Source organism: Schistocerca cancellata, chromosome 2, assembly GCF_023864275.1.
Source record: "Schistocerca cancellata isolate TAMUIC-IGC-003103 chromosome 2, iqSchCanc2.1, whole genome shotgun sequence".
NCBI lineage: Eukaryota > Metazoa > Arthropoda > Insecta > Orthoptera > Acrididae > Schistocerca > Schistocerca cancellata.
The window spans coordinates 508,395,788-508,420,664 of record NC_064627.1 but is presented as its reverse complement, the minus strand read 5'-3'; the positions used below and the strand labels follow the sequence as shown (position 1 = coordinate 508,420,664).

Below are 24,877 nucleotides of genomic sequence, written 5' to 3'. Positions count from 1 at the left end.
TTGCGAATGGTCCTCGCCGATACCCCAGGAGCAACAGTGTCCCTAATTTGCTGGGAAGTGGCGGTGCGGTCCCCTACGGCACTGCGTAGGATCCTACGGTCTTGGCGTGCATCCGTGCGTCGCTGTGGTCCGGTCCCAGGTCGACGGGCACGTGCACCTTCCGCCGACCACTGGCGACAACATCAATGTACTGTGGAGACCTCACGTCCCACGTGTTGAGCAATTCGGCAGTACGTCCATCCGGCCTCCCGCATGCCCACTATACGCCCTCGCTCAAAGTCCGTCAACTGCACATACGGTTCACGTCCACGCTGTCGCGGCATGCTACCAGTGTTAAAGACTGCGATGGAGCTCCGTATGCCACGGCAAACTGGCTGACACTGACGGCGGCGGTGCACAAATGCTGCGCAGCTAGCGCCATTCGACGGCCAACACCGCGGTTTCTGGTGTGTCCGCTGTGCCGTGCGTGTGATCATTGCTTGTACAGCCCTCTCGCAGTGTCCGGAGCAAGTATGGTGGGTCTGACACACCGGTGTCAATGTGTTCTTTTTTCCATTTCCAGGAGTGTATATCTTTGGCATCACAAATATTTTCACTGTTTCTTCCGTATATGTTGCGATATCTGAAGTTATGGTACGACGGAACTTGAGAATGCAGCCGATTTTTTTGCTGAAAATATATTGGATATCACTTCTATACTGATGTGAGGATGTTACAAAGTGTCTTACTTCCAAACATATCGTCTGCCTGTTAATCTTTCACTGGCTGCGTAAAACCAGCAGCTGACATATCACCTTCCCTTCCCATCATACCTCACAGTGAGTGTCGACGACATTGTTGCAAGAAACATAAGTATTCCACTGGCTCCTGTCTAGACGTTTACTGCCTCCTGCAGAATTGCATACCACTGTCATGTAACTGTCCAATTTTAAGGTCAATTCCAGTAGAATTCAGGAAAACTGAGTTTAAATGCAGTAGACGTTAATAAAAAACCAAGTAAGTGGTATAGGTTCCCATGGTCCACAGTGTGACATAATTTGCAACCCACTCACCACTCCCCTCCCTTCACTCGTCACCATTCTCAGCCAAGCCAGTACTGCTGCTCCCCTCCAACCCTTCCACAATCCTGTGCTCGAGTAATTGTGAAAAACAATCTGCGATGACTTCTATGGTGCAGGTCATATGTGCAACAACACCAACTACTTCATAACTAGAAGATTGCAATCACAGTTTAGTAAAATTCTCAAACTTTCACTAGTCCCATGATCTAGTGACATCCATTGGTACTATCTCCACGATAAGCCTTGCTGCTGGGATTTATTCACGTGATAACAATTACAGACACTTTACTATGATTTACTTAGTTTTCCAGACATTTAATTCTGGATGAATTTGATTTATTGTTTCATCTGAATGTCGTCATCTGTTCTAAAGCTGATTATGGTAATGTTTCACCCAGTATTCCAATACTTGAATACTGGCCGAATTTCTTATTTGTGACTCACCTGGTAAATCATTACAGTATCTCATAATCAAATAAAATACTGCCTTGTGTTCACTGTTATTTAATGTTTTTTTGAAGGACAGCACATTCACTTTTCAATGTTAAGTTTACTTACAAAGAACCACAAATGTATGATAAGGTATCCATACATGTTTGAGAATTTTTATTGCAAAACTGTTCAAATACGACACAAGCTTGCAAGATGTTAGTGTTAAACTCTGTATCATTTTCTGTTTCATAAAACTGTTAAATTTTACGCAGAGCAATACACTGTTGTGTTGGCTAGTTCATTGTGCCTCGCACATCCCTTGCACTAGTGCCATGAGAGTCAAATGTCACATGTTCAAGCAAGGTCAATACCCTATTGAGCAAGTGTTCGAGCAAGGTCAATACCTTATCTCCAACCTGTTCAAGCACAAGTAACGTTTGCCCTACCTACCCTCCTGAATTTATCAAAATAAATCTGCACTTGACCTCAATAACCCAAGCATCCTTTGTAAATGTAAGACGACCCCTACATCAATCTGTTAAATAATGTAAAAACATAGACCACAGCAACAATAGTGTAATACGCAAATATGAGATAATCCCATAGTTTTCTAATGACAAATTTGGGAAAAAACGTTGGCTTATAATTGAGTAAACGCGATATAGGGTGGTGCATAAGTTTAAGTGTGTTTTTCCGTAGATTTAATAAACAACAGATACATATAACAGAGACTTTAGTCATCACCAATGTTTTCTCCTTCACTATTTACAACAGTTTGTCAATGCTGGGGTAAATTTTTGGTTCCATAACTGTAGAAAAACATGTTCAGAGCACATTTTAATCTGGAAATGAAGTTCCTTGAAGGGTGTTCAATAGAGAGCAGAAAAGGTGAAAATCTGAGGGTGCAAGATGAGGCGGATAATGTTGGCGCAGAATGACTTCATAGCCTGACTCCTGTATAATGTTTTGTTAGTCTAGCAGAATGTGGGCAGGTGTTATCATGGAGTTGCATCACTTCACGCAGACTTCCTGGAGTGGGTCTACAAGGCGTTAAAAACAGTCATTGACAACAAAGGCCAGCAATTTGTAGTACACTATACATCACTGTTCCACCAGGCGCATAACGTTATCTTTTGTGGATGCACACAGGTCTTTGTACAGGGGGTTGCTGCTTCTTTTGGCCTCAACCATTTCTTTCTTTTCCTTATGTTAGCATGTTGTTGTTGTTGTTGTTGTTGTTGTTGTTGTTGTGGTCTTCAGTCCTGAGACAGGTTTGATGCAGCTCTCCATGCTACTCTATCCTGTGCAAGCTGCTTCATCTCCCAGTATCTCCTGCAACCTACATCCTTCTGAATCTGTTTAGTGTATTCATCTCTGGGTCTCCCTCCATGCTGCCCTCCAATACTAAACTGGTGATCCCTTGATGCCTCAGAATATGCCCCACCAACCGATCCCTTCTCCTAGTCAAGTTTTGCTACAAATTTCTCTTCTCTCCAATTATATTCAATACCTCCTCATTAGTTATGTGATCTACCCATCTAATCTTCAGCAGTCTTCTGTAGCACCACATTTCGAAAGCTTCTATTCTCTTCTTGTCTAACCTATTTATCGTCCACGTTTCACTTCCATACATGGCTACACTCCATCCAAATACTTTCAGAAACGACTTCCTGGCACTTAAATATAAATGTTAGCATAAATACACCATTTCCAGTCAGCAGTGATATAGTATAGCATAGAGTGGTGTTGGCCACAAGCCAATTGCTGATGACCAGTTGCTATTTTTGTGATTTTGGCTTCGAGCATGCGGTACCTATACATTCGATTTTTGAATCTTTCCCATTGTGTGCAAGTGTTGCACAATGGTGAAATAATCACAGTTCACACCATTTGCCAGTTCTTGAGTACAATGATGTGGATCGGTGTGGATTCATGCGTTTACACGATCTCCATTAAACCCCGAAGGGGTCTTCCTGAATGTGGAGAGTCACTAATGTCAAAACACTTCTCTTTTAAACAACAAAACCATTTTCTTGCTGTGCTCTGTACAATGGTATTCCCATACACAGCGCAAATGTTTCTAGCTGTCTCCATTGCTGTCACCCTTCTGTTGAACTTATACACAAGAGTTATGTTGGAAATGTTTAGACTTCTCCACTTGGCATTCCATTTTCTAGTGTCCACAGCTCCCCTCACCTCCAAATGACAAAAAGACAATATGTAAACTCAAATAGCAACAGTGAACTACAAATAAAAAATGCAAGTTGATAAATAAACTCATAGCATCTGGAATACCAATATACAAAACAAAAACGCTATGACTGATGGGTATCACATGATCTAAGCCAAAATCACAAAAATCAGCAGGTGGCCTTATGTGCATTTCTGCTTGCTTGTCATCAATTGGCTCATGAATAACACCGACCATTCCTATTCTGTATTGTTACCGGTGATGAGAAATAGTGTCTTATTGCTAATATAAGGAAAAGAAAGTAGTAGTTGAGCCAAAACGAAGCAGCATCTCCCCTACGGGCACTCACAAAAGATAACGTTATGCATCTGGTTGAACAGCAGTGGTGTGATGTACTATGAATTGCTTCCTTGAGGTGTAACCATGATCTTGCACCTTCAGATTTTCACTTGTCTGCTCTCTATCAAACAACTCTTCAAGGAAATTCCAGTTCAGATGACAATGCGCTCCGAATATGGCATGAAGTGCTCTTTTCTTAAAAGCCACATGATTGCTACAGTTGCACAATTGAAAATTTGCCACAGTATTCACAGACTACTATAAATAGAGAAGGAGAATGTATTATAGATGAGTCAAGTCTCTGTTATTTGAGCCTGTTGCTTTTCTTATAAACTTATAGAAAAATGCTACAAACTTACTTATCAACCCAATACATCCCACATAATAACAGTGTCCCCTGTAGACTATGTACATAGAGCCAAACACACACATGCATGTCACCCACAGCTAGAGGGTTAAGAAGGGAGTTACAGTCTAACTCTCAAGTTATTCAATGTGTATACTGACCAAGCAATGTAGGAAACCCAGGAGAAAAGAGAATTAAAGAAATGAAAACTTTTGGGATTTTCCAATGACACAGTAATTAGGTCACACATGGCAAACAACTCTGATCAGCAAAAGGGAATGGGTAGTACCTTGAAAATAAGTTATAAAATGAATATAAACAAATGAAAAATACGGGTGCTGAAACATAGTGTTATTAAATCAGGCAACACTGAGAATATTAAATTAGGAAATAAGACACTAAGTATAGAATGTGAGTCTTGCTATTGATGAATGAGATACTAAATGTAGTAGGTGACTCTGTCCCTTCCCTTGTTGGTGTTTTCCACACTTTTCTTTCCTCTATCCAATTCTCCACAGAACCTCTTCCTTCCTTACCTTACTAGTCCATCTAATTTTCAACATTTGTCTGTAACACAACATCTCAAATACTTCAATCTTTTTCTCTGGTTTTCCCACAGTCCATGTTTCACTACTACACAATGCTGCGCTCCAAATGTACATTCTCAGAAATTTCTTCCTCAAATTAAGGCCTATGTTTGATACTAGTAAAACTTTCCTTAGCCAGGAATGCCCTTTTGCCACCACTAGTCTGCTTTTGATGTCCTCCTTTCTGTCTCTGTTGCTTGTTATTTTACTACCTAGGTAGCAGAATTTCTTAACTCCATCTATTTCCTGACCATCCCTGCCTTAAACCCTTTTTAGTCCGAGCAGTTCGTTCTTGGTCATCCACTCTTATTATTTATTCCCTCTTGGCTCTTGTACATAGTGTATATTACCTATCTCTCTCTATAGCTTACCCCTATTTATCTAAGAATTTCAAACATCTTGCACCATTTTACATTGTCAAATGCTTTTCCCAGGTCAACAAATTCTATGAACGGCTTAATTTTTCTTTAAATCAAGTGATAGTGAGTCATAATTATCTAACTGATCTTTTTCAATATTTCACAAGATTTGCATGATAGATATAATGAAATTTTGTTTTATATTTCCGCCTTTAATTTCATTCTTATTCTATAAGCATTGCTGGCCATACAACTGAAGTCTTCACTAAAAACCTACTACCAAAAAAGCCAATTGGCAAAACTGTGTGTACAATTTACATCAATACTGCTTACATCACGCCTTCAATGTTTCCCTACGAGTGACGAGATATGGTTCCTATGAATTATGATTCATGTACTGTCTCCATCTGAAGAATAATACAAATGTAAACAGTATGCCATGTATTATTTAGTGTTAGCTGCTACCTCATTTAAACCGTGCTTGCCTAACAAATTTGAGTGAGACAACAGCAAACGTGGAAGAATGTAAGTATTATGTAATGTTTATATTCATATTATTCTTATGCTGAATAGTGATAACAGTCAAAAATGAAGCACAGCAACTGACTTGTAGTATTAATTTTTAAATCTTGTAAGACTATAAATTCTGTGCAGACAAGTTATGTGGTTTTTAAATGTTTGAAAGAGTAAATTAATCTACAAAATAACCTTGCTTTAGCTCAACTGCTAAGCTTACAACTTCGAAACAACTACTACTGCTGTAACCTTCATCCACTCTATCTACTTTGTATCTCATATTAGAATGAACCAACCTCGTTTCCATATTGAAGTAATTTCAAGTCTCATTTTTCAAGTGTGGCTTTGATTTCCTTGAATTCTGGGTCTCATTTTTCGGGTGCAGCTTAGATTTGGGTAAGAACAGTAAAAGCTTTTAAAGTACAGTGTTACATACTACTTCTAAGATAGCAATGACAGATTGCTACTTACCGCACAGAGGCGGCACTGAGCAGCAGATATTATTTAGCTACTGATTAAATTCCTTCATCAGATGAAGGAAAATGCACGCGCGCGCGCGCACACACACACACACACACACACACACACACACACACACACAAATGATTCTTGCTACGTAAAACTGTACCTGTGGAGTTTTGAAGTAAAGGAATCATTTACATAAAACAAATGATTTGGCTCAATGTCCTTGGTTTTTGGGTTTTTAATTAAAACTCGCTGCGTTGCCTTTCCCATAGCCAAGGATTGCAAGGCACGGATCAAATCTCTTTCAGGTATGTCTGTTTCACTTTGGATTTCCTGCAATGAAAATAAGTTAATTCAGTGAAACTAAAGCTTATAGCATAGCCAACGCCAGCTCCAAGTGTATGTTCAAATTTGCACTTAAGTGAAATACATTTATTCTGCCAATTACAGATGAGTGACTTAGTAATATGTAACAGTTCCATCAGAATCTTTCAATGAGAGTCAAATTTCATCTCACTGAAACAACAAAATTATGAATATCAATTTTTTTGTCTTGGGTAACAACTGAAGTGTTTCTCAATTTGTTGAGAAATTTAAAAACATAAATGTAGACCATTCTATTGCAGTTCTGAAGCAATTTTTATTCCTTCAGAAAATCTTTATTGTTAAGACCTGGCTGGCATTACAGTAATACGTAATAGACACTTTGCCATATCAGAACTCACTGTTATCTTCCTTGGAGAAACAATAACCTTAGGCTACGAATACAAACATGTAAGGAATTGAGGCCACAAGAGTTATGAGCTAACCACAGCATCTTGGGCTGAAGTGCATTTCAGCCTGTGATGTAGGAGCTGGTGGTCATGGGTACATGAGGTTGGTTTGCTTGTGTATATGAATGCTGTGTGTTTCTCTTTTGCTGATGAAGGCTGTGGCTGAAAGTTTTATGTAAGTGTCTTAATTGTGCCTGTCTGCAACTTCACATGTCTTCTTTACAGTAAGTAGAACTGTGTCTTTTCCTACATTGTTAAAATATGCTGTCTCTTATTTTAAGGATTCCAAAGATAAAATTTACAATAAATCAAAATGTTCCAGAAAAACTTTGTGTTTCTGTCATATACAAAGCCATTTTAAGGGAGCTGAGTTGGTTTAGAACAAACTACATATTTCATTATAATGTGCACAAGATTTCTTGAAAGAGAACACAGCAATCTAAGTTGTACTTTTGATGCAAGGCAAAAGACATATTTTATCAAAATGAACCAAAGAGAGCTGTAAGTGTGCAGAACTGAGCAGTAAAAGCCTCGCAGTTTAGTAAATTATAAAAACCATTACCACACAACCTGAAATGTAACCATGATACAGTGCATTAATTTCCGGAGGATGATGGTCGAGACATACGTAATACTTCCATGTATAGCCATCATGAAACACAGGTGCATTAACAAACATATGAACCAATAATGCAAAATACTTCTAATCAAATGACGAAAAAGAGATTTCAACTTTACAGACAATTTACAACTCAAAAAGGATTTTTTACAGACACATTAACTGTTCATAAAACTGCAATGCATTTGGCCTTATCTCTTCTAAATGCACAAAGAATAAGAATAAATGGAAGGGTACAGTTAACGGTTAAGAAGAGTATTAAAAAGAAACATTTTTTTAAAAAAATTTTGAATATGTACCTGAGAAGTGAGCATGCTATTTGACTGTGGCAGTGAACTTAATTTACCACAGCAAGATGTTACAAAAAATAGATGCTCCAAAATTGCAAAATACAGATGCACTTTTGACAGCATTTTCTGGTGGGGGTGGGGGACACTGTTTTTTCACAAATAAGTACTGTTAAGCTTGACAACATGAAAACTGAAATGTTTTTAGCCATGGTAGTTGGCACCCACCATCTACATCAAACTGAAGTTTTAATAAACAACAATGCTGTTCCTATTCAGGAAGCAAGAATGGGAAGCTCATATCACGAGTATCTGTACAACAGTCAAACCAGAATTAGATACTGAAACCTCTGTTAGTGATGAAACAAAGAGACACATGTAAAATTTGGTGACTAATTATACCCAACAAAGATGAAGTCCACTGATATCACAATCGGAATTATTGTGAAAGAAGAGCGACTGACCCAGAAGATTGTAACCAGAGTAAAATAACTTGTTGGCAACCAAGCCATAGTGTGACTTGATCAAGGAATAATAGAACTAAACTCATTCAAATATGCTAAACAGGTTGAAATTGTGAAAAAGAAAAAAGGAGAGTATCGCCTCCATAATGAATATGGAAAACTAATTCTAATGAGAGTGAACGATCTTTTAGACAGATACCTGTTTGTTTTGCAAACTAGACCACAAGAATGCATTTTTTCACTTTGATGTTCAAGGTGAAAGCCAAAAGTATACTTCATCTGCAACACTCAGGGCAATTTCAGTTCAATTAAGCTCCACTTTAGTCATCAAATTTGTCTGCTATCTTCCAGCACTTTATAAACACTGATGTAGTGTGTTTGCTTGAGAGACAACCATTTTTAGTTACTGGCACAATATCGTAACAGTGGTACCGAGTGAAGATGAGACACATCATCAGTTTGGTTTAGTGTTAAAAACAGCAACGTAATACAGTTGGGAAATTAATTTTGCAAAATGTCAGTTCTTCGAGAGAATTTTTAAGTTTGTTAGATACTTTATAGATTATGAACAAATCCTACATCCTCCAGAGAACACAAAAACTGTTCAAAACTTTCCACAGCTTAAATCTACTTGAGCAGTAGAAACTTTCCTAGAACTCACTTGATATTTTAGTAATTTTACCTCACATTACTCTATATTTGCCAAATCTCTGCGAGATTTACTGAGGAGTGATTGTGAATCTAAGTTTTACAAAATACGGAGGGAGCTTCCAGGTGCTCAAAATATCCTTTCATAGGATACAATTTTAAAAATCTACAACCAAAAATTCAAAACTGAACTATACAATGATGCATGCAAAGAAGGCTTTGAATTGTGTTACACTGAGAACTCGATTATCTGGACCTCAGTTATACAGTTTGGTGATTATCTGAACTGTCTCAATTGTGAGCAAATATCTTTGTAGCCTAGTCTTGTGTGTGCACAGACATGTCACATTGCCACTATCCACCTGTGCACTGCACAATCTCTGCCCCACACATTTCATTACTATCCGATTTACACAAGACATGTTTCATCACTGCTTGAGTTGCAGTTGCCAATCAGAATGCTGCTTCAATGTGCCGTGTCTCCAGTTAAAAATGTCAAAGCACAAGAGAGTTGTGTTATAAAGATAAAACAAACACCAAGTTTGATTCTGCTTTCCAAGCGGTAAAGGATACAGTAATCAATCACAAATAATGTTCATTGCAAATCCAGATTTCAGTCATAGTGTAGCCACCTTAAGTGTTTATAATGTTTTAACTTACATTTACTGCACTTAAGATGGCCACACAGTGACAAAAATCAGGATTTCCATTTGCGACTGATTGCTGTGCCATTTACTACTAAAAATACATATTATTGATTGATTAAAGAAAGGAGAATCTGGTTGTATATTAACTGATGGGTAGCATGGCATTGGTACTTTTACAAAAAGCAATGTTAAGAAGAATACCAATTCAATTTTACAGTACGCCTTACACCTGCGAACTTTACAGTGAAGATGGGAGTAAACATTGAAAAGTGATGATGAAACTGAAAAATGAAGTTTTGGAAGAAGCTTTTTATGGTTGGTTTTAGCAAAAAGATATCTAGTCCTTTGCTCTGTGAAAATGCAACACACACTTAAAACAAAAAAATAAATAAATAAATAAAACTAGGTGGCGATGAATCATCTACAGTAAGTACTGGATGGATGTAAAGATTTAAATCTCTTAATGGAATACGCAAACTGAAAATACAAAATGAAAAAAGTCTACTAATGCACATGTGGTTAATTCTTTTAAAGATGGTTTTAAAAAGAATTTGACAAAAAGACTAAGATTTGGACTTCTTGGTGCTAGTAATGAAGCTGCATGCTGATGAAGCTGGATTAAATCTGAAATCATTACTGTTAATATCTGTGGTTTCCTTGCAAGAGTGTTCCACTCCAGGACATAAATGTATGTAGTAAAGAGTGAGTACATGAATAAACACCGAAAATCATTGACAGGTATGACAAAAATTTTATCTGTAAGAAATAAAGTTTCAAAACTAAATTGGTAAATAAGGAAAACCCCTTATTTTTACTAGAGAATGTGCCAACCCATTCTATGGCTGAAATGCTAGAGAGAGAAAAGAGAATACATACAGTCAAATTTTTTGCCTCCTAATGTGACATCCTTGCCACAACCAATGGATTAATGTGTTTCTGAAATAAACGACTTTACAGAAAAAAACTTTTATGTGAATGTTATCTGTTGATGAAGATAACACAGAAGTCATTATGTAATGTTTCCAGCAAATGAATTTAGGAGTTTTATAATGTCACTTTATACAACTGTAGGGAAGACATTGAACAAAACCGTGAGCAGAATACTAAACAGGGAGCACAATAATTCAATAACTGATATGCATTATTCTGTAGTGGAAGAGAGAAATACATCAGCATTGTGATGCCAACAATATCAAAGAGTGGCTTCATTTGTGACAGTAATGACCGAAGTTTTCAAATTGTGACAGATGACCAAATTGTTGAAAATATATTGCAAGCAAACGAACAGCAGGAAATGCAAGAAGATGTAATATAAGAAAATGTATATGAAGAAAATGATGTAGGACCACTCATGCAGATGCATTTCAAGCCCTGGAAACAGCTTTCATATGGTCCAAAAACCAGAGTGATACCGTGAGTTCACTACAAATAAACACTCCACGATGCAGCACCAAAGAAGAGAAAAAACTTGTTTTTATTTTATTTAAAAAAAACTTTTTTTCATTATAAAAAAATTACTTTGTCTGTACTCTCTTAATGAACATTGATTTTTTTGTTGATTTTAGTAAGTTTAATTTATTTTTGTTGTACTGAATAAATACCTAACATTACGTATTAACCCTAGAAAGATAATCGTATGACTACGTAACTAAAAGAAAATCACACACAGACAACGTGGGTTATGACTGTAGAGTTAATAACATGAAAATTGCTTTACTTCAAAACATTCAGTTCTCCAGATGGTGACAATTTCCATCCAGTCTCTTACATGAGTAAGAAAACAACACTTCCAGAGGAAAAATATGGTAGTTATGAGCTTTCAAGTCTTGGCTCTTGTCAACACCTTAAGGAAATCCTGGGTGTATTTAATGGGAATACACTTTTTATGATGCATTCCAAAAGATCACAGATGAGAAGGGCTTGCCACCAAGGACAGCAAGCTGTGACTATTCTTGGAAAAGTAAGCCTACACCACTGAAAAGTCACTGTGTGAATATACTGTTTAATTTCGCTGGTTGTTTAATAGGTGTAATCAGGATGCTGAAGAGGAAGATAGGTTAACAGAGATCAAGAACATTATCAAAGAATGTCCTTGTGAAAACTTTTTTGTCAGAGATCGAATTTGTTTCAAGTACAAAGACATAAGGGAGATTCTACTATTGCCATGCACTATGCAACACAAAATAGTCAAGACTGTGCATGAGAAATGAGATTATGCTATAAATTGAACAGAAGAGGAAACAAAACAAGATTGGACTAACAAGGTAAAAAATATTATTTTCAAATTTGTGAAAGGTTTAATTGTAAATAATAAATCGGGATAGAAGAAAGGTTTAAACCATATTGTACATATTACAGAGCCACTTAACAATTTTACCTGGCTGGGATTCCTCATATAAAGACTAAACAAATAGCAGAACCAATTAGTACGATAGAATAGCGAGAAACTTATTTTAGGAAACAGCCCAAGTAATTATTTATAGAGGTGCTTGCTTTGCTTCTCAAGAATTTGAGCACTATCGAAGGACAGAAGGAACTGAACAAATTTTAATAACTACAGACATCCCTAGAGCCTATGGGCAGATTAAGAGGATCAGTTCTACTTTGGCTACAATCATTGCTAAGTTTGGTACAGATAACCCTACTGTATGGTACAAATTGGTACCATCAGTTCAACCTATCATGAATTCAGTATACCACAGAAGCAATGGGTAAACGACATATGAACTTTTGACACGGGTCACGATATACACAGAGACTAATCTTCACATCACTGTATTACTAACAGAAGAAACTATTAATTAACATGAAGACAGACACCGTGAACTGAGGGAAGAACCACCAGTGCTATATTCAGCCTACCGTATTTACTCAAATCTAAGCAGCACTTTTTTTTCCTGTTTTTGTAATCCAAAAACCCGCCTGCAGCTTAGAATCGAGTGCAAAGCAAGCGGAAGTTCTGAAAAATGTTAGTAGGTGCCGCCACAACTAACTTCTGCCGTCGAATATATGTAGTGCTACACAGGCATGCTTTGTAGACACAAAGATAAATACTGGCGCCAAAACCTCTGCGTCAATAAATAAATTTAAAAAAAAGTTGGAAGACGAGCTTTTTTCCTCCGTCCCGAGTTTCGACCATTTTCGTACATTATCCAACGAAGTAAATACAAATTCCGTATTGTTCATCTTCGAATGTAGCAGAATTTCAATGTACTATGAAAATACGACTGGCAAGACTGTTTGGGATGTTTGTCAAGATGGCCAACTTTACATACTGAATTTTTTCCTACCTGTGAGAAGAGATGGTTGCTAATAGGAACCTGATGAAATGTGAATCACATGCACTATTCTCTTCACCATAAGAATAATACGAATATAAACATTTTGCCATGTATTCTTTCGTGTTTGCTGCTATCTCATTTAAATCCTGTCTGCCTAATAAACTACGAAACTAGAACGAGACAACAGCAAACACGGAAGAATATACGTATCGTGTCATGTTCATATTCGTATTATTTTTATGCCTAATAGTGATACAGTCAGAAATGAAGCACGGCAACTGACTAGATTTTTAAATCTAAGATGACTAATTTCTGTGCAGAATTTGATGTACTAAAGAAGCGGCCGCAAAGATTTTCAAACGGAGAAAAATTTTAGCCTAATTCTCGTTCAGAACATGTTCTATCATACGCAGTCTATTATTTGGTTCTTGTTGATCATTATCAAAGAAAGCAGCAGTGTAAGTAACAACAAATAGCAGTCTCTTGCAATCGTTTCGCTAATGAGACAATTCCTCTCTTTTTTTTTTTAATTGTAAGCGGTGGTAGCGTGCACAAAAGCAAGCCATGCCGCGAGCAGCGACAGGCCGTAAACACGCACTATCAGAATGAGACAAACAGTGCATGACACAGTACAGTAATGCACTTTCAGCTTAGAGTGGCGTAAACACCTATAACAAAGAAAACGGCACTTATCAGATCAAAGCGAAATAAGCAATTGATTCAAACCAGACGAAGCACGTGAAAAAGGAAGGGTACCCCTATAAATACTGACGGAGCGCCTGACGCACAGCAATGGCTACCCGGTAAAGCTTAACTGCTAAGCTTACGACTCAAACCAAGCTACTGCAGCTGTATCGTCACTCATTCGACCTAAATTGTGTCTCATATTACAATGGACCAACTTTGTTTTGATTTGGAGGTGCGGCCTAAAACTTTTTTCTCCCCTTGAATTTCGAGTCTCAAATTTCAGGTGCGGCTTAGATTCAAGTAAATATGGTAAGTCTGAAGGAAGTCTTCTGATACTAAGTTGATGGTCTTGTGGGGATAAAATGAACACAAACTGCAACACAAAGCTGCAGGTGAATAATCTTTGTCTCTCCACAGTTACGTAAGTTAAAACCAATTATACCTTTTATGTGCGCCAATAAGGTGATAGCTATGATTGTCACATGAGTACAGTGTGTGCTGAATTTATGCAACCCTAGCCAAATAACTAATCATCATTTGAGACACACGATTGTCAGGTTGACCAAATGTGGGATTCTGATGGGGGCTTAAAGGTTTCCTCCCAGTGAGGCTAGTGACATCCTAATTATACCAAATATTGCAAGGTAGTTTTTGTGAATTCATAAGGAATATGCTAATTGCACTGTACTGGTTTTTTTTAAATTTATTTATTAGAGTTTGTAACCATGAAAGTAATACATAGGTTATGTAAAAATACGAACTGTTTTTCCTGTGTGATAAATGAAGTATTATTCTTTGGTTGTTTACAGTAAAAGAAGTGAGAGCACACAATTACTCCTCAGTTGAGCTTCATTTCAATTTACCTTCAACTCACCAGGCAAAATGTTAACTCTGGTATAGTACAACTGCATGGAGTGTCATGTAAGTACAACTGAACTTGATGTTAAAATCATAAAAAATGGCCCTAGTTCAATACAACAATTTTGGAAAAACAATTTGTTGCTGTGTTGTTGAATCAGCAAGGCATTCATTTGTATCAAATCAAGGGCACCACAGAAAATCCAATACTGGATAGTCAGCACAGATTTGGACACCACTCTTACCACATATTAGCAATCCTTACAGTGTCTCATTTTGTGTAACACTTTCATTTTATTTAGAGAATTATGGCATCATGTGTATAGGAAATAGCCCGATATATGTAGATCTACCTGCTCTTGCTTTTACTTCAGAAACATTACTTAAATGCTCAAGGCTAATCTTAATCAGTGAAAAATTAACAAATTTTGCCTGCATTCTGAAAATAAGAAGACAACTTTGAGATGATAAACATTTCTTAGGTCTACATAATTACCTCATAAGTTAATTTTTCTCTGTTGTTGAAGAGCATCAACACACACATCTGATATGTAGACACCTGGATTATGTGTTTTCTGGGCCCACAACTTCTTTGAGATGCAACAGATAGTAAACTTGATGAAGAACTTGCACCATCCTTACTATCTGTCTCTTCTTTTCGAGGCCCATAAAATACTGCATTGAGATCAGAAGATCCAAGTTGTGGCTGCAAAGTAAGTTGTCGCCCACTATGCTTGGCTAGGTAAAACCTTGACAATAAAGAACAAAATATTAGGTAAAAATTTTGTAGATCTATGAAGACAATCAAACTTTATAAATATAAAATTAGTCACAGAAAATGTAATATCTACAGCTAATACTTGCAAAGCATTCTGAAATATAATTTGTCGTGCAATAGTGTTTGAACAATGTAAGGCTGCACTCTTACTACTACAGTCTGGTCCTGGCTTTGCACCACAAACTTTACTTTTCCTTTACCTTATGTAGCCCTAAGTCAAATTGTCCTGTCAAACTTCAACTTTTGCAGAATGATCTATTTTGCTCTTTTCTGAATGTTGTAACACTTTTCTCAGTTTGGATCTACACCAGCCAACTTCAGTTCCACACTTTGGTGTAGAGGACGCTCACAAACAAACAACAGTATTTGTACTTTTACAAATGTTGTCATTTCTAAGCATAATTCTACTTTCCTATAGCGTCTGAATTCATACCAAACACATTTTTGAATGCTGATCAACATGGAGATCCGGGCAGTTCATCCACAGTAAATCACTTCTCAGATTTATGATTTATCTTTCATACATCTGACATTGATATCTACTGAAGGTAGATGGTAGTTTGAGGTACTCTGGTGAACACTCACCAGTCGATACGTGGCAAAGGAAGTCAGACCACTTTCAGAGTAAAAACACTTCGTCTGTCAAAATTTTATCAATAAACTGTCGAAGTATTTGTAATAAAGTTCCTGAATTTACTGCCATTCATGAAGTTCTTGCACTCAAATTATTCTGAGAGCTGGCTGAAACCTGAAGTGGAAAGCTGTGAGATATGTAGCGGGTCATGGACATGTATCAGAAAGACAGATTAGAGGCCATAGGGAGTGTTCATAGAAGTTAATAAAAATATCGTCTCTATTGAGATTGCTCTTCAATGTGACAGTGAAGTTATCTGGTCACGTACAACAGATGTAAGTGAAACCAAGTTAACTGTTCGATGTTTTTACTGGCCACCAGATTCCATTGTGACAAGTCAACAGTCATTCAAAAAAGTGTACAACAAGTAGTGAGTAAATATCCAGATCACGCAATAGTAGTTGGAGATGACTTTAACCTACTGAGTATAGGCTGGAATGTCTATAGGTTCATTGGTGGGGGGGATACAGACAGACAGTCATGCAAAGCACTTTTAAACACATTTTCTGAAAATGTGTCTTGAGCAGCTAGCTCTGCAACCCACACATAATGGAAATATCTTAGACCTTGTACCTACAAATAGGATGGATCTGATAAACAATGTCAGTGAAGGAACAGGAATTAGCAATTATGATGTCATTATAGCAACTACAGTTATGAAAGTTAATAAATCAGTCAAGAAGGCTAGGAGTGTGTTTCTGCTAGTTAGAGCAGATAAGCACTTGTTAACATCTCACTTAGACAGTGAATTCATATCATTTACTTCCAGTAAGATGGCTGTAGAGGAATTCTGGGCAATAAGTGGTTAATGGATGGAAAAGACCCAGCATGGTTTAATAACGAAATTTGAAATACTCTGAGGAAGCAGAGGCTGTTGCACTCTCAATTCAAAGGAGAACCCAAAAGTGACAAGCAAAGGTTAGAAGAGCTTCGCGTGTCTGTGTAAAGGTCTGGCAGAGAACTGTTACAATTTAGCGAAAGATCTGGCAGAGAACCTTTTAATATTTTTTTGTGGGATCTGAAATTTAAAAACGTCTCTCACACCGGCCTGATTTAGCTTCACTGATCAGGGTAGTAAAAAACATGCGTATATTAAGGGAATTTTCATTCACAAAGCAGGCTTATCACATTCACACAGTTCAATACTGTTCTATCCTGATTAAATTGAGCTTAACTTAAATTCCATAAGGCAGTGAAGCAATTTCAAAGTCTCGGTGCGACGAAAATTGTCAGTCGATCTCCTGAAAACATTTGTAATAATTATTAACTTTCGGTGATCACACGGGGAAGACTGGAGATCTGCTGGTAAGACCGTGTTAGCCCATTTATTGAAAGTAATAAGCTGCATATCTTGAGCGTACAAAACGGCAGGTTCGTCCAGTGTAAATCAGACATTCCCCACTGATCCCATGCAACACAGCATAGTAAGCAGACACTGTCGATAATAATCAGTTAAATAATACGCGAACACACTTACTTTAGTTTAGTTCATGTATTAAATTCCTTCTCATACAGAATTTCATCAAGATGGCGACTAGCTCAACAATACATACATATACATCTCCGTTCTTTCACGGCTAACCGGCAATATCTCAATCATTCTTTTCATAAGAGAAAACATAGATAGCAGAGAAGCTATTCCATGGAGTAAATGCACGCTCCAAGGAATAATAGGGTTTGAAACTACTTTGCATTTATAATCATTGTATATTAAAGTTTAGGAATTGGTAAGATAAGGAGAGATATTTTGAGATATGTACCAAGTTATATAATTTATAAAAAATTCTGAAAACATCGCGGAGAGACCGCTGCAAGAGACATTACAACCTGAGAAAATTTTGTTCCTATGTAAAATTGCTAAATGGATCTAAGGCTTCCATTCAGTCCCTTGTTGACTAGTCTGGTGTAGCAGCTGAAGCTAGCAAAACTCGCACAAACATACTGTCATTTGACATCGTACAGACTTCCATATGCATGATATAGGAATTCCAATTTGGTTTGACAAATACAGCAAAGAGTGCTGCTTGCAGTCAAAATTTGTAAATGGGCTCTCATTCCCTACTATGCCCATTCTATCAATTTAAATATAAAATCGAGTGCAATGTTAACTGAGCATGTAGTCAGAAACATTAAATCTCTTGTTCACTATTTCAAAAAAATTGTCTATATTCAAATTAAAATGAGAAGTTCCAAATCGATGGTGTCACTATTCAACATGCCTGTCTGTGTTTTTGTAGACTTACGCATTAGCTTTTCTCAGAACCAAATCAACATAAATTGACACCAGATAAATGGGAGAAAGCCCAGTCAACAAAGACTAATAAAAGTCGAATAGGGGAAAAAATTCATGTTACTGGAAATTTTTGTCCAGTGTTAGGAGAGAGTACCATGAACAAGATACTAAAAGTACTGACCAATTGGGTGTGGGTGTTGTGGTAGTGGGTGGTTGAAAGGTGACCTCCTTATACTTTTCTTGAATAAGTTGATAACCAAAGCTTTTTGTGATACTCTTTACCAATCAAAAATTAAACTACATTACATTTCCTATATAAAAGGTCCTATTCATTTTGTCTCTAGGAGTAATAGTTTCCACTTTACAAGGCATGGAAAAATTGCACTTTATCAAAAGTATTGTTTCAATGGTACAGAATTAATGTTTATTTTTAACTGAAGTGGGTTAAAAACAAATATTACATGTGTGTATCACATGTAAGTGCAAAAGAGCTGTATCACAGGATAAATTGTGTTCCAGGATTGTAAGAGAGTGGACGGTGAGAGGAATGTGCATGGTAGATGCTCATGGGAAGGTATGCCAGTGGACTGTGTTCATACACTTCTCTCTTTCGATGGTCTGTAGATTGAAGATTGAGCAAGCGATCCCTACTCTATCTACCCCACTATGTCACAAGCAGTAACTACAGGGCCTTTCATAAAGTTCTACTGACCCTTCTGTGTTTTTTGATCCTCCTGCATTTTTTCCACAAAATGTGTGAAGACTACATGGAATACAAAAATTAGTTATTAACAACACTAACATAAGAAAACACTCATGGAGAGAATCTGTGTAAACCTCTACACTCTGTTCTACATTGCTGAAGAGGAAACTGATTCTTAGTTGACCTGTATGGCAGCTGTATTGTTGTTTCTGGAACTCAGAACATGAGTAGACAAAGTACTTTAGTCTGTGTTTTTATTGTGGTGTTATTTTCAGCTTATTAAGTGAGTGCTTATTTGCAGTTGTTCAGTGAGATGTTACATCAAAAAGCTCAGTAGACCAAGCTGTTAACTACCACCCAAATTGAAGAACCTGTCCAAAGTTTAACATGCTGTCAGTATGTATTCAATAGTGTGTATTTCATTGCCTACACAACCACTGTCTGGGATACTTCTCACAACATGAGTGGCATCAAATGCATCACCACAGCCTCACCTCTCCCAACATCTGAAGATGACCAGAGGCTTAAATTGTCTCCCTCTATGACAGAAGTAGGTCAACTAGGTGTTTGAAAACTTCAGATATTTCACTGCAATGTAAGTCAAGCAATGCGTTACAGCAGATTACTGTTCTAGAACTGAACATGATCAGTCCCATTTATCGCACATACTCACACCCATATTAGAAGATATATTGTGCATGTTTGGTTAGTGGCTCTCTACAACTCCAAGCAATTCCTGAATGAGTAAGACAATTAAAAGTGAAAAAAGTGCAGTAACTTTCTGGTCATTCACTAATTCACCACAATATGACTAAAATACCATTACACACCTTTACAATATGTTGACAATGATAGACAGCTGCAAGATTTACCACTCCAGGAAGTTTCCACCGAACACTACATGGGTGACTGACAATAACACCCTTACAAATCAAACACTTCCCAGCCATTGTTTACAAGAACTATTTTACATAAAATCTCACTTAACAGCTGAAAATAAATGCCCATTTTGTAAACTGAAAATAACACCATTATATAAACAAGGGCTCAGTGAAGTTATTTGATCTTTTCACATAAGGAAACTGGACATTTAATGATGGGGAGGTGTAGTCAAACTGCAAACTGAAAAGACAGCAGCACTCATGGTGGAGGAAGTTGCCTCTTTGAAAAGGACGCTACAGTTGCAATACAGGATGACTACCTCTAATTGTTTCTTGTGACAGAGTTGAGTAGATAGAGTGGGGAATCTCCTGTTTAGTCTTCAGTTTGCAAATCTTTGAAAGAGAGACGTGCATGAACAATTATTGGTGATCTACCATCCGTTGTGCTTCTACCGCACACATTATGAAAAACATCTCCTAACCATTATCTGTGACCTCACGTACTATACTGAAGACATTACTCACATTCTTCATTGTTTTTCCACATTTATTGCGTTGTTCTCACCAGACTCCCTGTTGGCCACTGTGGATTTGACATACCCTATACCATTCCCAATGCCCTCCTGATACCAAACTCACCATCTCTTTCCAATTTTCCTAGCCAACCACATCCCAAAATACAATTATTTCACTTTCAAGGGCCAAATCTATAAAAAAAAATCCACAGTAGGAATCCTTCCTATCCAGTCAATACCAAAAATCCATGTCTGGTTCACATAAACTGATGACATATTCACGACCCGGACTTCTGCCAAGGACAAACTTCGCTGTTTCCTCCATAATCTCAAACAGCTACTCCCAAATCCATTTGACTTGGCCCTTCTCAAATCAATGAGCCACATTCCTAGACAACAGGGCTTCAAGAATTAGCTCTAACCATGCCCTGAGATGAGGGATATCCTTCCCACATAACCTACAATGTCTTCCTCTATCCACCCAACCTACAGAATATCCTTGTCCACCTCTGATGGCTCCAAAAATACATCTGCCCATATCAACCACACCAACCACCAACAGTGCCTCCACTTTGACTGCTGTCACCTGTTCATGTCAAGAAGTGCCTACCTTACAGCCTCACCATCCATGGCTGGTCAAAATATTTAGATTATGTTACCAAGGCTTTTACTGATCAATAGTATCTTATCCAGCCTCTCCACAAACAGATTCCCCATGCCATTTCCTCATTTGATACCAGCAAACCTGTTAACCAGTCACTGATCAGTACTTCTCCGATCACCCAGACTTGAAAAGCTGAACCGCCACCTTCACAGGGTTTCAATTAGCTCTAACTATGCCCTGAGGTGAGGGATATCCTTCCCACATAACCTAAAGTTTGTTCCTCCATCCAACCAACCTACAGAATATCCTTCTCCACCACAACTGAAATCTTGCTTCCATTCCTGCACCCTATGGGTCATACCCATACACCTACCCACTATCTCCTACCACAGTCCAGTCAGGCATTTTCTACCCAATAAAAGGCAGGCTAGATGTGAATGCAGCTGTGTTATATGTATTATTGCATCGGCTTCCACGTGAGCATTACTGGTAATCAATTGTCTTATTCACACGAATGGCCACTGCCGAACCATGACAAATTGAAACCTGACCATCTAGCTGTGCCCATGACACAAATTACTTCAATAGCTCCTTCACTACACAGTCCATTTGGATACTCCCTCCTAGTGCAAGTTTTTCTAAACTCCACAGGTGGGAACAGTCTCCACCTCACATTACCTTTTCCCTTCTCTCTTCTGCCACTGTCAACACCAATGCTTCCCAACCAGATCATGTAATGCCTTCTTCTACTCCCCAAAAATTCTCTCTCTCTCTCTCTCTCTCTCTCTCTCTCTCTCTCTCCCCTCTCCCGCCCCCCTCCATGTCTCCCTCTCTCCTTTCATCCCCTCCCTTTCTGACCTCCCCCCTTCTCTATATCTTTTGTAAACTCTACTCTCTGAACTTATTTTGTCTTGTACAGCCACTGAGTCAGCTGTCCAAAGACCAGCCTTCCACTCTCCCACTAACCCATCCTTGCCTCGTACATCCTTTCCTACCCACCTCCCCAGATCTATCAGCCTAGGCAACTGCTCTCAATAATCAATGATCATTCTCATCACAGGAGTGTGCATTTGGGCATCTGTAAGGCTGTGTGTTTGAGTATGTACTTTCACTAGAAAAAGATGCAAGCTTCAAATCTGGTGAACATTGTTTTCTGTTACATATGTCCATGCCCTATACATTAGTCTGCTACAGGTAAGTAGTTTTTAACACATTGTTCCAGCCAGGAATTTCCATTATTGTTATCCTCAGTTATTTGTTGGGTATATTCCAACTTTTGTCTTCCTTTGCATTTTACCACCCTCTACAACTCCCTCAAATACCTTTCAAGTTATTCCTTACTGTCTTAATAAGTGTCTTACCCCTCTGTCCCTTTCCTCATAAATGTTTTCCACATGTTCCTCTTCCAGCTGATTCTACAGGAAACTCCCATTTCTCACCTTATCCATCCAGATAATTTTTAACATCTTCTATGGCATCACATAAATACTTCAATCCTCTTCTTTTCCTGTTTTCCCACCATTCATGATTCACTTTCATTCAATGTTGTGCTTCAATGTATCCCCTCAGAAATTTTTTCCTCAAAATAAGGCCTAAATTTGATATTAGCCCTCTTTACCAGTGCTAGTCTGCTTTTCACATCATTCTTGCTTTGCCCGTCATACATGTTCATCAATTATGGCTCTGACCTTCTATCATGAAACTAGAGCAGACAAAACAGATGGAAAGAAACTGTAGCTTCCTTGGACCATATTCACTCCAGCAAAAAGGCCTGGTCCTTAATCAGAAAGATGGATACAGCAAACATCAACACCAGACAAAAATGTAATCTAAATTTACATGATATGGCCAATTACATGATCTCCATCTCCAAGTCAACATGAAATAAACACATCAGAGGGAACTGAGATGCTGGAGTTGGTGGTCATGTGTGAATGATGAGTACTTTGTGTGTGTGTGTGTGTGTGTGTGTGTGTGTGTGTGTGTGTGAGCGTGCGCACGCGCCCGCATCCCCCCCCCCCCCCCCCCCCCACTCCCCGCTCCCATATAGAAACAAGATGCCCGCAATAATTAATGGCAGGAAATTTTCTTGAAGCATCACTAAATAATTAAAACACCCAATGATCGACCAACAGGTTTCCATCTAACCTGATGGCAAAGGTGAATACTGAATTGATCGGAACTTATCAGGGCAGATGTGGAACATTGCTGCACCCATGATGGAAGTCCTTCCATGACTGTGGCTGTGGCGAAAAGCAGCAAACAGTATATCATACAACATTGCACTGTTCCCTCACAGAATTCACAGGGACCATGGACGACCTTTAGAATTTGCCTGCAGAAGATTCTGACTGGATTCTGTTGCCTATGACTTCGTGCACGACGGTTACGAGAAGTGGACTACAGCGTGGTGTGGCAACTGTCATCATAGGAAAGTTTAATAGGAGCAGAAACGATTAACAAACAAGTTAACGCAGCAAATAAAAGATTTACTTAACTTCTATTTCTCCAAGTGAACAAAGACTCATTACAAATAATGCAGCAAAAATTAGAGTTCAGCTCAAACAATAGCAACTAGGATGGGACTCGCTGTACTAAGCTTGAACCATGGTATCGTAGCCATGAGGTTCAAAATGTAAGTGGACTGAGTGGCTGCCACCGACTTTGCTGTATTGCGGCAGCAGAGGGCACTCTTTGTCCTGAGCTGCTCAAGACATGGTTTAGTGGGCGCACAGCACTGGGTCCCCTAGATCATGCACAACAATTATTGGTATCTAACAGGAACTTGCAATTCTGCTCCTATGACACCCTTGGGGGCGCTATGTGATAGCACAGATTTCACACCTGGACTTACACCTACAAACACATTATGAATGTGAGACTATAAAAAATCTGCATATCTGTTGTAAATTTTTGTTTAGTATTTTCTCCTGTCATCATATGATAAATAAAATTTTTTAGAAGGAAAGTAGCTACTCACCATGGAATGAAACAATATTATGGGAAGGAAAGTTACTACTCACCATATAGCTGAGATGCTGAGTCGCAGATAGGCACAACAAAAAGACTCACAATTAAAGCTTTCTGCCATTGGCCTTTGTCAACAATAGATACACTTATGACTCCCCCCTCCCCCCTCACACACATACCTACCTCTCTCTCTCTCTCTCTCTCTCTCTCTCTCTCTCACCAAAGCAACCCACATATAAGATTGCAGTCTCAGGCAACTGTGTGTGAGTTGCGTCTGCACGAAAGAGAGAGAGAGAGAGAGAGAGAGAGAGAGAGAGAGAGAGAGAGAGAGTGTGTGTGTGTGTGTGTGTGTGTGTGTGTGTGTGTGTGTGTGTGTGAGAGAGAGAGAGAGAGGGGGGGGGGGCGGGCATGTGTCTATTGTTGTCAAAGGTCAATGGCAGAAACCTTTAATTGTGAGAGTCTTTTTGTTGTGCCTACATGTGACTCAGCATCTCTGCTATATGGTGAGTAGCAACTTTCCTTCTCATAATATTGTTTCATTCCATCCTGGATTTTCCACTGTTTGAAATAATAATTTTATCACCAATCTCTTTTCTGCTAGTACTCATTACTTCCATCCCTCTTTGGTTTATTCTCAATTCGCATTCTTTGCTCAACGGACTGTTCCTTCCATTCTGTAGGTCCTGCAATTCTCTCTCTTTTCCACTGAGAACATTAATGTCATCAGTGAATCTATCATTGCTATCCTTTCATTTTGAGTGTTTTTCACATTCCTGATTTTTTTTTTATTTTTTATTTCTGTCCATTGGTTCTTCAATGTACAAGTTGAACAGTAGAAGCAAGAGACCGCATCCCTGTTTTACACCCTTTTTAATCCAAATACTTCATTCTTCATCTTCCATTCTTAATTTTACCTTTTGGCCCTTGTTTACACAGCTCACACTTATTTTCCTGATAGTTTCAAACTCCTTGCACCACTTTACATCTTGATTTTTGTTA

The 24,877-nt window shown here is 38.2% G+C and overlaps 1 protein-coding gene across 1 annotated transcript in view; it reads right to left on the bottom strand.

The window, feature by feature from the left end:
* Positions 1 to 24,877, bottom strand: part of LOC126162055 (cullin-3) — a 264,745-nt gene that overhangs the window by 19,951 nt on the left and 219,917 nt on the right. Inside the window, exons 11-12 of the mRNA XM_049918298.1 lie at positions 15,057 to 15,309; positions 6,460 to 6,629 (exon numbers count right to left, since the gene is read on the bottom strand). Coding sequence (XP_049774255.1) covers positions 6,460 to 6,629; positions 15,057 to 15,309 — 423 coding nt within the window. The remainder of the gene's footprint in view (positions 1 to 6,459; positions 6,630 to 15,056; positions 15,310 to 24,877) is intronic.